The sequence below is a fragment of the Nerophis lumbriciformis genome, linkage group LG22 (genome assembly GCF_033978685.3).
Source record: "Nerophis lumbriciformis linkage group LG22, RoL_Nlum_v2.1, whole genome shotgun sequence".
NCBI classification, from domain to species: domain Eukaryota; kingdom Metazoa; phylum Chordata; class Actinopteri; order Syngnathiformes; family Syngnathidae; genus Nerophis; species Nerophis lumbriciformis.
The window spans coordinates 26,492,232-26,505,699 of record NC_084569.2 but is presented as its reverse complement, the minus strand read 5'-3'; the positions used below and the strand labels follow the sequence as shown (position 1 = coordinate 26,505,699).

At 41.4% G+C, this 13,468-nt stretch overlaps 1 protein-coding gene across 1 annotated transcript in view; it reads right to left on the bottom strand.

Annotated features, from left to right (window-relative positions):
* The window catches only part of ubn2b (ubinuclein 2b), an 85,026-nt gene that overhangs the window by 15,839 nt on the left and 55,719 nt on the right, over nt 1-13,468 (bottom strand). Inside the window, exons 14-15 of the mRNA XM_061973538.2 lie at nt 4,992-6,221; nt 157-358 (exon numbers count right to left, since the gene is read on the bottom strand). Of these exons, the coding sequence (XP_061829522.1) occupies nt 157-358; nt 4,992-6,221 (1,432 nt within the window). The remainder of the gene's footprint in view (nt 1-156; nt 359-4,991; nt 6,222-13,468) is intronic.

Below are 13,468 nucleotides of genomic sequence, written 5' to 3'. Positions count from 1 at the left end.
ACTCATCGGCCGTGCGTCTCATAATCCGGTGCGCCCTTTGGTTCGAAAAATACGGTATGTTTTACATGCTGCTGCTGTCGCATCGTTTAGTTTTCTTTTCTGCAAACGTGAACAGAGTTTCTTTGAAGCAAAAAAAAAAAGTAAGTTTGCACTCACTCTGAGTCAGGAAAGAGGCGTTGCTATTGGTTGCTGAGCTCCCGGCCACCGTGTTGGAGCTAGCTGTGCCCAATGTCGGCATGTTGAGCAGTGAGGGGAACTGGAAGGGCAGCGAGACGGGAACCAGGCCGCCTAGCATCCCGAAGCCCAGATTGAGAGACGCCGTGGAGCCCAGCAGACCGCTGCCCCCTGCTGAGGAGACCTGAGGAAACAATACCATAAGGGACCAGCAGGTGACAGTATTGCTCTGCAAACATCTTGCATTACTGTCCATCAGCTGAATATACATCAATATGTTCATTTTAGCACACCTTATTATTATCATTATATTTGACATGGGATAATAGAAAAGAATAGAAGTTGTGTACAAAAAAAAAAAAGATTGTTTGACTTTGGAGGTTCCACTGTACACTTTGTGCATGAGTTTGCAGTATGATGACATCATCGCTGCAAGCCCCACCCCTCTCTGATTATGCTAGCACAGCAGCAGCCTCAGCTAGACTCACTCCTGTCACCACAGAGCTGCTTCTATTTTTTTTTATACTTCTCAGTTGCCTTTTTGAAGTAAATGTCTTTTTTTCCGTTCAACAAAAGCCAGTTCCACATGGATTAGTTCCGCGAACAAGCATTTGGAGGACATTTTAGCCGCCATTGTTCCTATGGAGAGCCATTAGGGAACAAAATTAAATACACAAATCTTTAAATAATTACCGTGTCAATGAGTTTTATTTTAACAAATGATTGTTTATTTGATTATTTAAATTATTTTCACTAATTATTAAAAAAAATACTTAAATGCATCAATGAGTTATACTTGTAATTAAATACATAATTGTGCTATTACATGTAAAATTACATTTAACTATTTAAGCAACTGATTTTATTATTTGATGTTTTTTATCATTTAATTTATTTTTACTGATTATTAAATACTTACTTAAATGTGTCAGTGTTATACTTGTATTTAAATACATAATTGTGCTATTAAATCTAAAATTACATGTAATTATTTTTAGCAATTGATTGTTGATTTTATTATTTAATTTATTTTCACTAATTATTAAACAATTATTTAAACATGTCAATGAGTTAGACTTGTAATTAAATACATAATAGTGCTATTAAAATGTAAAATTACATTTAATTATTCAAGCAACTGATTTTATTATTGAATGTTTTTTTATAATTTAATTTGATTTCAATAAATACATAATTACTTAAATGTGACAATGAGTTATACTTGTAATTAAATATATGATTGTGCTATTACTACTAAAATTACATTTAATTATTTTAAGCAATTGATTGTTTTTATTATGAATTTTTTTATGGTTTAATGTATTTTCATTAATTATTCATTTAATTATTTACTGATTTAATAATTAATGACACATTGAAGTGAACATTTTAAGATTTGTTTATTTAACGTTGTCCCATTGATATGTCAAAGTCACCTGTCAAAGTCAGTGGGCGGGGCTAACACAAATCTGGTCTAATCATTGCAAGTGGAAGTGCCCAATATGATGTCATATAATTTGCATAATGAGCAATCGATATATTTCCTTTTAAAGGCTAAACAATGTTATACATACTTATAAAAACAAATCTGTGTTATTATAATTCATATTAACATATTTTATCTTATAATTTATCTTTTTGCAAAATGTTTTCAATTGTTGCGTCTTATTGTAGAGACTTCTTCCATTCTTTTAGTGACATTTTGTTCAGTATTAAAAACGACAAGCAACAAACTAGCATTTTTGTCAGGTGTTATTGGAGGCTGTACTCGTGTTTGGAGACAACCCCGTGCGTATCGCTCGCGTCGTCACAACATCCGGTTTCAGCAGCGCTGTTCCGGTGATCCAAGTCTTTTTTTGGCGGTCGAATTTTCGGTGCCTCACTAGTCAAAAGCAAATACTAGGCAATATACAGGTGAACATGGTGGAAAAGTCCATTTATTACAGCAGTTTAACTTCAAATGTGATATAAACTTATTATACCAGTGTTGGGACTAACGCGTTGTAACGGGGGTGGGGGGAATGGGGGGGTGGTGTCTGTGTTCAAGACATGGCAGAGCCAAAGTCCAGTTTCTTAACATGGAGATATTCTCACTACTTTTCTTTTGTCGACCACAAAGAAAAGAACATTTTAGTTAAATATAAGTTGTGTCTTGGATCAAAGATCCTATCCTAGCAATTCAAATCTGCTGAAATAGCTACAAAAGCAACATGCTTCGACAAAGCTAGTAAAGAGAGACACACTTCACCTCCTAAGCAACAGCGGCTGGATTTTAACGAGGCACTGCGCACTGAGGGTACACACACTCTGTCAATTCTCTTACATACTCTTTCATTCTAGACTTCTAGAGTGTTTGATTATCACATCACTCTAAATGTATAGACTATACAGTTCACAAACATAAAGAGGGATGCTAGTGGGCCAGGCCAATCTTTCCTTATCTCTAAACTAAAACTGGGGAAATGTGTAGTGTTCTGGGCTTCAGACATGATTTTATTTCAGAAAAAACGCCTGGTTAGGCTTTGTGTATGTAGTGTGTGCCTTCCTTGGTTTACAGCTATGTTGTTATCATGCTGTTTCTTACTTTTGTATGTTATGTTGCAGCTATTTAAAATAGTTTTGTCAATTTGTTCTGGCCTGAAACAAATTGGCCCTTTGAAACATATGGTCTTTGTGTGTTGTTTGTAGACCACATTGCTTAGCAGAGTTCAGTGATGCAAATGCATGTCAAGTTGATCAACAGATTGTATTATTCTCCACTGCAATAACTGTACTGAAATGAAGGCTAAAAGGGCATTCATTAAAGGGGGCCTTAAAAAATATATATATAAGTAACTAAATAGTTACTTTTCACAGTAACACATTACTTTTTGGTGTAAGTAACTGAGTTAGTAACTGAGTTACTTTTGAAATAAAGTAACTAGTAACTGTAACTAGTTACTGGTTTTCAGTAATTAACCCAACACTGCTCATTACATACAAAGTGAAATATGTCAAGATTTTGTTATAACTTTGATGTTTTTGAAAACTCAAGAGTTTCTGAAATTTTCACTTTAAGGTTTTTAGAAGCTGTAAGCCATAATCATCAAAATGATATCAAAATAAGTCTTGAAATATCTTGAGTTGCATGTTATGAGCCTGTCATATAGGAGTTCCACCTTGTACATTTATTTGCTAGTATAAACAAACCTTTGCATGGTATTCTAATTTTATGAGCTTCACCTGTAAGTCCATTCATACATTATATTACTTAAATTTGTTTTCACGTTAAAAAAAAAACTCTTTAAAAAAAAGTTGTGGTGGCTTTTATTTTGCCGTGGCAGGGCTTCCTGGTCAATTACATGTAAGGGAAACCCTGATGTTGTGTCTATATATTTGATTCTATTTCTAAATAGAATTTGTTTTAGAAGATTTCATTGTGTATAAGTACTTCTTGAGCACAGTCAACAAAAATGTGATAATAATAACGTATACTGTAAATTCCAAACTATAAGCCACTACTCTTTTGTTACGTTTTGAGCCTGTGGCTTAAAAATGGTGCAGCTAATATATGGATTTTTATTTGCTGATGGCTGTAACGCAATAGTTAAAAAAAAACGGTGCCATCTTTTGGACAAGTTCGCTGACTGCAGGTGCTGCAGTGTCCTTCCATTTAGTCCCTTCACCCGGAAGTAGAAGTGCCATTCAGTCTTCTAGCTGTCCATAGCGTTACTACTCATATGGATTCTTTATTAATCACTTCAATCAATATCTGTAATAAAACTAAAAACTGTTTAGACTGTAAATTCCGAACTATAAGCCGCTCCTTTTTTTCCCAGGCTTTGAACCCGGCGGTGCGGCTAATTTATGGATTCTTCATTGTTGACGGCCGGCTATAAAGTAAATAGTTTAAAAAAACACTTACTAGGTGCGTTACTGTTTGTGCTATGTCGCCATCCTTTGGATGAGTTTGCTCATTGAAGGTGCTGCAGTGGCCGTATTGCCCTTTTGTTTAGATTTTTTTATTTTTATTTAAACCTGCCATAAGTACAAATGCCAATTGATCTCTTAGTCGTCCAGTGTTAGATTAGTTTTACAATATAACTAAAACTATTCTTACTTACTAATGTGTCCCATGTGTGATGTCTGTAGGAGTGTTTTCATGCATATTTGTACAAGCTTTCGTGATGTAATGAACTTAACGTCATTAGCATTAGCTACATTGACATTTACGAGTGGCTGTGTTAATACTAAAAACTTACAATGGTATTCTTTTTGTATTGTTTCACTTTCACAAGTTCCTCAGTAAATTCACCAAAACGTCACCGTGGATTTATTGAGTCTGTTTAGCTGAGTGGAGAGCTAGCTTCCACAGCTAGTGGGTCCATGACGATGACTTCCGTTTTGTTTGATCAGCCGTTTTACTTTAATCTTTCTGTGTAAATAATTCATTTAACAACATATATACCTGCGACTTATAGTCCGATGCGGCTAATATATGGAAAAATATTTTTTCTTCTAAAATTTAGTGGGTGACCTTAAAAACTGGTGCATTTTATAGTCCGGGAAATAGGTTAATTTTGTTCATACCAATCTTGGTATGACATGCTCATATTGTTACCTCCTTTGAAATAGTAGGGATGTGAATAATTTGATACATATACTTGGGGTGACGATTCTCACAACATATTATTTAGTAGGTATATGATACAAAAAAATTACATAAGCTCCTCCTGGCTGCATCAATAAGTCCTAAAGACCTTCTTTTGAAAAATGTTTTCTTGCACTTTTTAAGAAGTGGGATGTGAACGGACGACATGTAAGGTCAGAGCACTAACCTGCGTCAAGTGAGAAGAGGCCGTTGACAACGGGACAGATGTGACCGGCTTGGGCCCCTGAGACGACCCCACCCCCAGCCTCTGCCGCTGGCCCAGACTGGCAGAGGTTGGCGTTGGGGCGATGCTGGATCCTGAATGCTTGCTGGTGGATGAGGTGCTGATAAGGCTGCTGTTGGCTGTGCTGCTGATGATCAGCGGACTCTTATGGCCGCCGGGGGATGTGAAGCTCGCCTTGGCTGCCCCTGTCTGGGCACCTGAGAATGGCGGGCGGAACCCCGCGGGGCTTTTGGGGGAGAACTGCTGCGGCATGGGATGGGCTGCCTGAGACCTGGCGGAGGGCGAGCTGGAGGTGCTGACGGCGGAGTTGAGGGTGCGAGGCGTGAGTTTGACGATGGGCGTGACGCCGCTGTGGGCGGACTTGGTGAGAGTAGCGTGCATCGGCGTGATGAAGGCGGATTGTGGCGGGTGGGACGGGGAGGGTGTGGATTTGCCCTGCTGGGCCAGAGGCGAGCGTGTCGCCAGGAAGGTCTTGGGCGCCATTTGTGCGGGCGAAGGATGCGGCGCTGGTCTGGATGAAGGTGATGTCATGATGACAGCGTCGCCACTGCTGACTCCTTTATTATTGCTGCATTTGATGAGGCCAGACGCTGCGGTGGACACACCCATCTTCGATCCTGGGGGGGCGAGTGGCGACGCAGTAGGCGGAGGGCGGGGTTTAGACGTAGCGGCGGACACGGGCGAGCTCACTTTAGGCGCGTGTCTCTGAATGTTCAACACAGAGTGCCGGTGCATTTGTCCCGGGCCTTTAACCACCCCCATGGCGTCCACCTTCACCGACGAGAAGGCGAGGGAGGGCGACCGAGACAGCGGGGCGGAGGACGACGGAGAGGTAGACATGTAGAGGGGGACGTTGGCGCTGGCCAGGCCCAGCGAGTTCTTTTTCTGCTGCTGAATGAGCGGCGACACATGAGGGGTCGGGGAGGGGTTGGTGGCGCTCCTGGATCTATCGGGGGAGGGGGGGCTGTCCCCTTGCGCCAGGCCCTTGGCGGCGTTGCCGAGGATCAGGAGCGCCTGGGAAATAGAGTCCAGGGAGGGGACGGCCAGATCATCGTCTAGGGAATCCACGCATATGGGCTCGGGTGGCAACTGAGGTGGTCGCTTAGCAACCGGGCCGACGTGGGACGGGGCGACACCTGCTGAGGGCGTGGTCCGCTGAACCCACGCTGCTTCCTGGGAAACAACAAAGTAACATGCGTCAGGCTGTGAAGTTTTGGGCACTGCATGATTCCATTAGATTCAGAAACAATTCTTGATTGAAAACTATTACTTTTTTTAATAACATTGTGTGCCAGTTCTATGATGAACTACATTCCTCCAATAAATGAATCAACAGCTCTGATACCTTTCTTTATTACTTCAAAGAAAACTGGTTTTGTTTAATAAAATTCTACTCAAACATTTAAGAACTTCTCTCTTCTAAAGTAAATCTGTACAGCAAATATGATTACATCAGGGGTGTCCAAACTTTTTGCCCTGGGGGCCGCATTGGGCTAAAAATAATTGGTCAAGGGCCAAAAGCCGACTGCCGTCACATATACACACACACACACACACACACACGCGCGTGCACACATACACACACATTTGTGTGTGTGTATGTATATATATGTATGTATGTATGTATGTATGTATGTATGTATGTATGTATGTATGTATGTATGTATGTATATATATATATATATATATATATATATATATATATATATATATATATATATACATATATATATATACACACACACACACACACACACACACACACATATATACATTTATACACACACACACATATATATATATATATATATATATATATATATATATATATATATATATATATATATATATATATATACACACTAGGGCTGCAACTAACAACTAATTTGATAATCGATTAATCTGTTGATTATTACTTCGATTAATCGATTAAACAAGACGGCACCCCCCTTGGCTAACGTCTTTCCGTCGTCCTCCCGACAACATTTACGTTTTTTATTTATTATAGTACTAATTTGCATCCTAAATGCAAAGTTTTTGCACGCAACAGTGAGATATAACAGAGATGCACTTCTGGACATCGGAAAAGCTCACCATGAGCTCACTTATAGTCTGACGGACTTCAACTTTCTGCTACGACGAGAGCCAGCTAACCACAAAACAACAAAAACAAGGCGGCGAGGCAAGAGAGCGGGGCTACATGCTAGACTAAAGGCTAGAGCTACATGACCACCACTACCTAGCCTGCTGCTAGCTAACGTGCGCTCGCTCGACAACAAGCTGGATGAGCTGAGAACCAGGATTACATCCCAGCATGAACTGAGAGAATGCTGTGCTTTTATTTTCACGGAAACCTGGCTTTCTGACAACATCCCAGACTCTGCTATCCAGCTAGCAACGCACTCAGTCTACCGTGGAGACCCGACAAAGGCTTCGAGAAAGGCGAGAGGCGGCGGCGTCTGTGTTTACGTGAGTAACCGCTGGTGTTGGGACGTACAGGTGATTGAAAGACATTGCTCGGACAACATTGAGTTTTTGATGGTGAAATGCAGACCTTTTTGTCTGCCAAGGGAGTTTAGTGCAGTGTTTATACTGTGTGTTTACATCCCGCCACGGGCGGATTCCACTACAGCGCTAAAGCTGCTGCATGACGTCATCAGTAAACAAGAGACCGCACACCTCGATGCTGCGTTCACCGTAGCTGGGGATTTTAACCACCCCAACCTAAAGAGTTTCCTCCCAAAATACCATCAGTTTGTGAACTTTCCTACGAGGGAAAAAAACATTTTGGACCAAGTATATTGCAACGTGAGGGGAGTCTACAAGGCTGTACCCAGACCACACTTTGGACTATCTGATCACATCTCAGCTTTTCTATATCCAGCGCACAGACATCGCCTCAAGCAAGCCCCCCCAGTGAGAAAAACTGTTAAAGTGTGGAATGAAGACACTGAACTAGTGCTTCAGGACTGCTTTGGGAGTACAGACTGGGACATGTTCAAAACTGCTGCTCAGAGGGATGACGGTACTGTGGACATAGAGGAATATGCTTCCAGTGTAACTGCCTACATCAGCACATGTGTGGAAAACATTCTACCCACAAAACAATACAAAATATACCCAAACCAAAAACCCTGGATTAACTGTGATGTTCGGTCCAAGCTACATGCCCGCTCCACTGCATTTGTCTCAGGCAATGCTGAGGACTACAAGAAGGCCAGATATGACATGTGTAAATCCATCAGCGAGGCCAAGGGACAATACAGACAAAAGCTGGAGGGATTCTACTCCACCCCAGATTCCTGGCGCATGTGGAAAGCCTGCAACACATCAAAGACTACAAGCAGGAGAGCAGGGGGGGTCACAAACAGCCAACGCTCACTGCCAGATGAGCTGAATGAGTTCTACGCCCGCTTCGAGGTCCTCAACACCAACCAACAGAGAGGGGCTCTGACCACGGAACGCACGCAGGACCCACCACTCACTGTGACAACAGCAGAGGTACGTACAGTTCTGAGGAGAACAAACCCACGGAAGGCAGCCGGCCCAGACAACATCCCTGGCCAGGCCCTCAGGGTGTGTTCATCAGAGCTGGCTGACGTACTTGCTGACATATACAACTTGTCACTAGCACAAGCTGTTGTGCCCACCTGCTTCAAGACCACCACCATCGTGCCCCTGCCAAAGAAAAACACTGTGACCTGTCTGAATGACTATCGCCCTGTTGCACTCACCCCAATAGTGATGAAGTGCTTCGAGACGATAGTCATGTCACACATCAAGAAGACCATCCCAGACACACTGGACCCTCTACAGTTTGCCAACCAGCAGAACCGGTGCACTGAGGATGCAGCCAACACCGTCATCCACACCACCCTCACCCACCTAGAGGGAAAGGACACCTTCCATCCATCCATTTTCTACCGCTTATTCTCTTCGGGGTCGCTGGAGCCTATCTCAGCTACAATCGGGTGGAAGGCGGGGTACACTAAGGCTGCAGCTAACGATTATTTTTCTATCGATTAATCTATACCTACTCAGTGGCCTAGTGGTTAGAGTGTCCGCCCTGAGATCGGTAGGTTGTGAGTTCAAACCCCGGCCGAGTCATACCAAAGACTATAAAAAAAATGGTACCCATTACCTCCCTGCTTGGCACTCAGCATTAAGGGTTGGAATTGGGGGTTAAATCACCAAAATGATTCCCGGGCGCGGCCACCGCTGCTGCCCACTGCTCCCCTCACCTCCCAGGGGGTGATCAAGGGTGATGGGTCAAATGCAGAGAATAATCTCGCCACACCTAGTGTGTGTGTGACAATCATTGGTACTTTAACTTTAACTTTAACTTTATAGATTATTTTTTCGATTAATCGGTTAATCTATAGATTATTTTTTTCGATTAATCTATAGATTATTTTTCCTTTTACCGACTATTTTTTTTATTTAAAATGAAGATGAAAAAATAAATGTTGGCCAGTTTTTTCAAAAGGCATGACTTTTATATACAAAAAAAAAAGTATGGCCACTCAGTCAACATTGACAACAACATGACAAAATATTCTGTAACAATGTAAACATTTAAAACTTTTAACATTTAACAAAATTAAAAGTAGCTTATTTGCTTTTTAATGTGCAAATATAAAAGTAAACATCCAGTGCAAATCTTAATATTCTGCAATAGTATAAGCATTTCTAAAGTAAAAGTATTGCTTATTTTGCTTTAAAATGTGCAAAAATAAAGATAAACATCCAATACAAAAAAGTGCAAAACGAAATATTCTGTAACAGTGTAAACATTTCAACAAAAGTAAAAGTATTGCTTATTTTGCTTAATAACACAACAATGATAGTATGATTAAAGTGAAAGTTAATTGTTGGTTTGTACATAGTATATGTAACTGTTAATGTTGTAAAAGGTATTTGCACAACTAATTAACGTTAGCGTTAAAGAGGAGCGCGTCTTTGTAAACACTGAACAGGCATGCCAAACGCGCCTCTCAGAGCGAAACAGTGTTTTAGTTTATGAATTTACAACGCAGATACAAATGACACATTCATGATTTTGTGTAATGATGACAATGTATACTCACGCGGACGATTGACTAGTTGATGGTGATGGCAAGAACGCTGTCGGGTGTTTTCTTTTCAAATGTTCCTTCATAGCCGTTGTGCTGCTATGATAGGCCATTTCCGCTCGACACAGTGTGCATACAACAACTGTCAAGTGTTTTGCTTTTTTCGCTGTGCTTATCCCACACTTGAAGGGATGTACCAATGCTGAATGTGGCTTCTGGATTTCACTCAAAAGACCAGACCGTAGTTACTTTTTCCTTTTATTTTCCTTTAGTTTGCAACAGTTTTTCCAACCAAGAAACAGCTTCTTTTTTCTTCTTTAGTCTTTTTAGCAGTCTTTAGCAGTGTTAATAGACTTTAGATTCTTTAGCTGTCATTAGCTGTCTTTAGTAGCCTTTAGCTTCTTTAGTAGGTGAAAAACCTTTAAGGACAAAACACCACAAGATTAACATGCTGTAAAAAATCAATCAATTATCAATCCCATAATTTACAACTATTAATTAGCTATCAAACTCTTAACCATTAAACAAGTGCAAGAAAATGGACACATCTTTTCCCTTTAAGTTAAAACAGATTTTAAATAAATTGTCTCAACATAAATGCACCAAGATACATATAAAATACATTTAACACCAGAAACACAATAGATAAATGCAACAGAAAACCCAATATGCAAATACATAAATACCTAACCAATTAACCACCTATTTAGATACATATTTAAAATCCATATTCAATATAAATATATTATTAATTTAGCAGTGAAACACTCAATCTTAAACGCTGTCTACTGGTAGAAAAATGCCCCTTTTTCTACGCCCTCACCAACACAGTTAAATCCAACACTTTAAATTGAGCGACTTCACCCTCCTGATGAAGCAAACTGCTCCAACATTTATCAAACTAAGCAAAGAATATCAACACTAAACAACAGTTACATAACACACTGTGTGTATTTAGCCTCCAGACTAAGCACGCTACATGCACACAACCCCCCCTCCCATCTCACCAGCGCAACAGGTGCGCCACACCCACGAAGAGAAATATTAAATCTTACATACTTTTGGCACAACTCTGGGTTATCTGTAATGAACTAAACCTTTTTCCACTCTGCGCTGGCGTCTTTTGTACTTCTTGATTTGACACAGCGGTCTAATTACCGGGCTCGCGCACCAGCAGATGAGACAGGAGCGCGCCGCGTTATACCTGCGCGCGAACGTAAACTGATCGGCTCTGATTTTATAAGCCGACTGGCCGAAATAATGCCGAATTATATACATTTGTTTATTGAAATACTCCCACACTTTTGACGACTTTTGGCGTGCTTTTTTTCCCTCGCTCGCACCGCTCGCATCATCTGCTTTGCGCTCCGGCAGTGTGACGTAAATATGCGACGCGTCGAAGCATAAAAACGACGTCGACGTATTTACGTAACCGATGACGTCGACTATGTCGACGCGTCGTTTCAGCCTTAGGGTACACCCTGGACAAGTCGCCACCTCACCTATGCCAGGCTATTATTCATCGACTACAGCTCTGCTTTTAACACGGTCATCCCACAAAAACTCACTGCTAAACTCCTCTCTGTGACTGGGTCCTGAACTTTCTCACAAACCGGCCCCAGTCAGTCAGAATCGGCAACCAGACATCAGGCACAAAGGTTCTAAGCATAGGGACCCCCCAAGGCTGCGTGCTGAGCCCCCTATTATACACCCTCTTCACACACGACTGTGTGGCCTCCCAGAACAACACCAGTATCAAGTTGGCAGATGATACTACAGTCGTCGGACTGATCATCGGGGGAGCTGAGGCAGCATACAGAAGGAAGGTAGCGGAACTGGTGGCCTGGTGTCAGGATTATAATCTCTCCTTGAACACAGACAAGACCAAGGAGATGATTATTGACCCACGGAGAAGGAGTACCCACTACACACCTCTGTACATAGGGGGGACAAAGGTGGACAGGGTGAAAACCTTTAAATTCCTCGGGACCCACATCAGCGAGGACCTCACCTGGGATCACAACACCCAACAAACAATAAAGAAAGCCCAGCAGCCACTGTACTTCCTAAGAAGGCTGAGAAAATTTGGCATGCCACCTAAAATTCTCAGCAACTTCTATAGAAGTACGGTTGAGAGTGTCCTTACCGGCTCAATCACGGTCTGGTATGAAAACTGCACTGCTAAGGACAGGAAGGCACTCCAGCGAGTGATTAAAACTGCTCAGTACATATCAGGAGCAGCCTTCCCCTCACGACAAGACATGTACTGTACCAGGGCCACCAGGAGAGCACACAACATCATAAAGGACAGTACACACCCCCAGCACAGTCTCTTCAGCCTCCTACCATCAGGCAGACGATACAGGAGCCTGAAATCCAGGACTACGAGACTGACAAACAATATCTACCCACAGGCCATCAGGCTTGTGAATGCTAACTTGTCAATGCTAGCCCCCCCCCACCCCCCTCCGTTTTACTTTTATCTTTTTGAACAAAAGACAGCTACCATGACCACCCCCGAACTGTGAACCATCACTGTAGACACTTTTCACCTTTGATCACTAAAGACACTTTAACTGCTGCTGTGACCCAAGGTCACCTCCATATTTATACTGTTGACTGTCAATCAGAATGTGCAATAATGTTATGTTACTTACTGTGCCTTGTATATACATTTTTATTTTTATTTTTAGCGAAGTACCGTGTGACTTGTTGAAGGGTGGACTAGCAAAGTAAGATTTTCATTGTATGGCAAACTGTCTGTTTAAAGGGGAACATTATCACAATTTCAGAAGGGTTAAAACCATTAAAAATCAGTTCCCAGTGGTTTATTTTATTTTTCAAAGTTTTTTTCAAAATTTTACCCATCACGCAATATCCCTAAAAAAAAGCTTCAAAGTGCCTGATTTTAACCATCGTTATATACACCCGTCCATTTTCCTGTGACGTCACATAGTGATGCCGATACAAACAAACATGGCGGATAGAACAGCAAGTTTATAGCGACATTAGCTCGGATTCAGACTCGGATTTCAGCGGCTTAAGCGATTCAACAGATTACGCATGTATTGAAACAGATGGTTGTAGTGTGGAGGCAGGTAGCGAAAACGAAATTGAAGAAGAAACTGAAGCTATTGAGCCATATCGGTTTGAACCGTATGCAAGCGAAACCGACGAAAACGACACGACAGCCAGCGACACGGGAGAAAGCAAGGACGAATTCGGCGATCTCCTTCTAACCAACGATTGGTATGTGTTTGTTTGGCATTAAAGGAAACTAACAACTATGAACTAGGTTTACAGCATATGAAATACATTTGGCAACAACATATGCACTTTGAGAGTGCA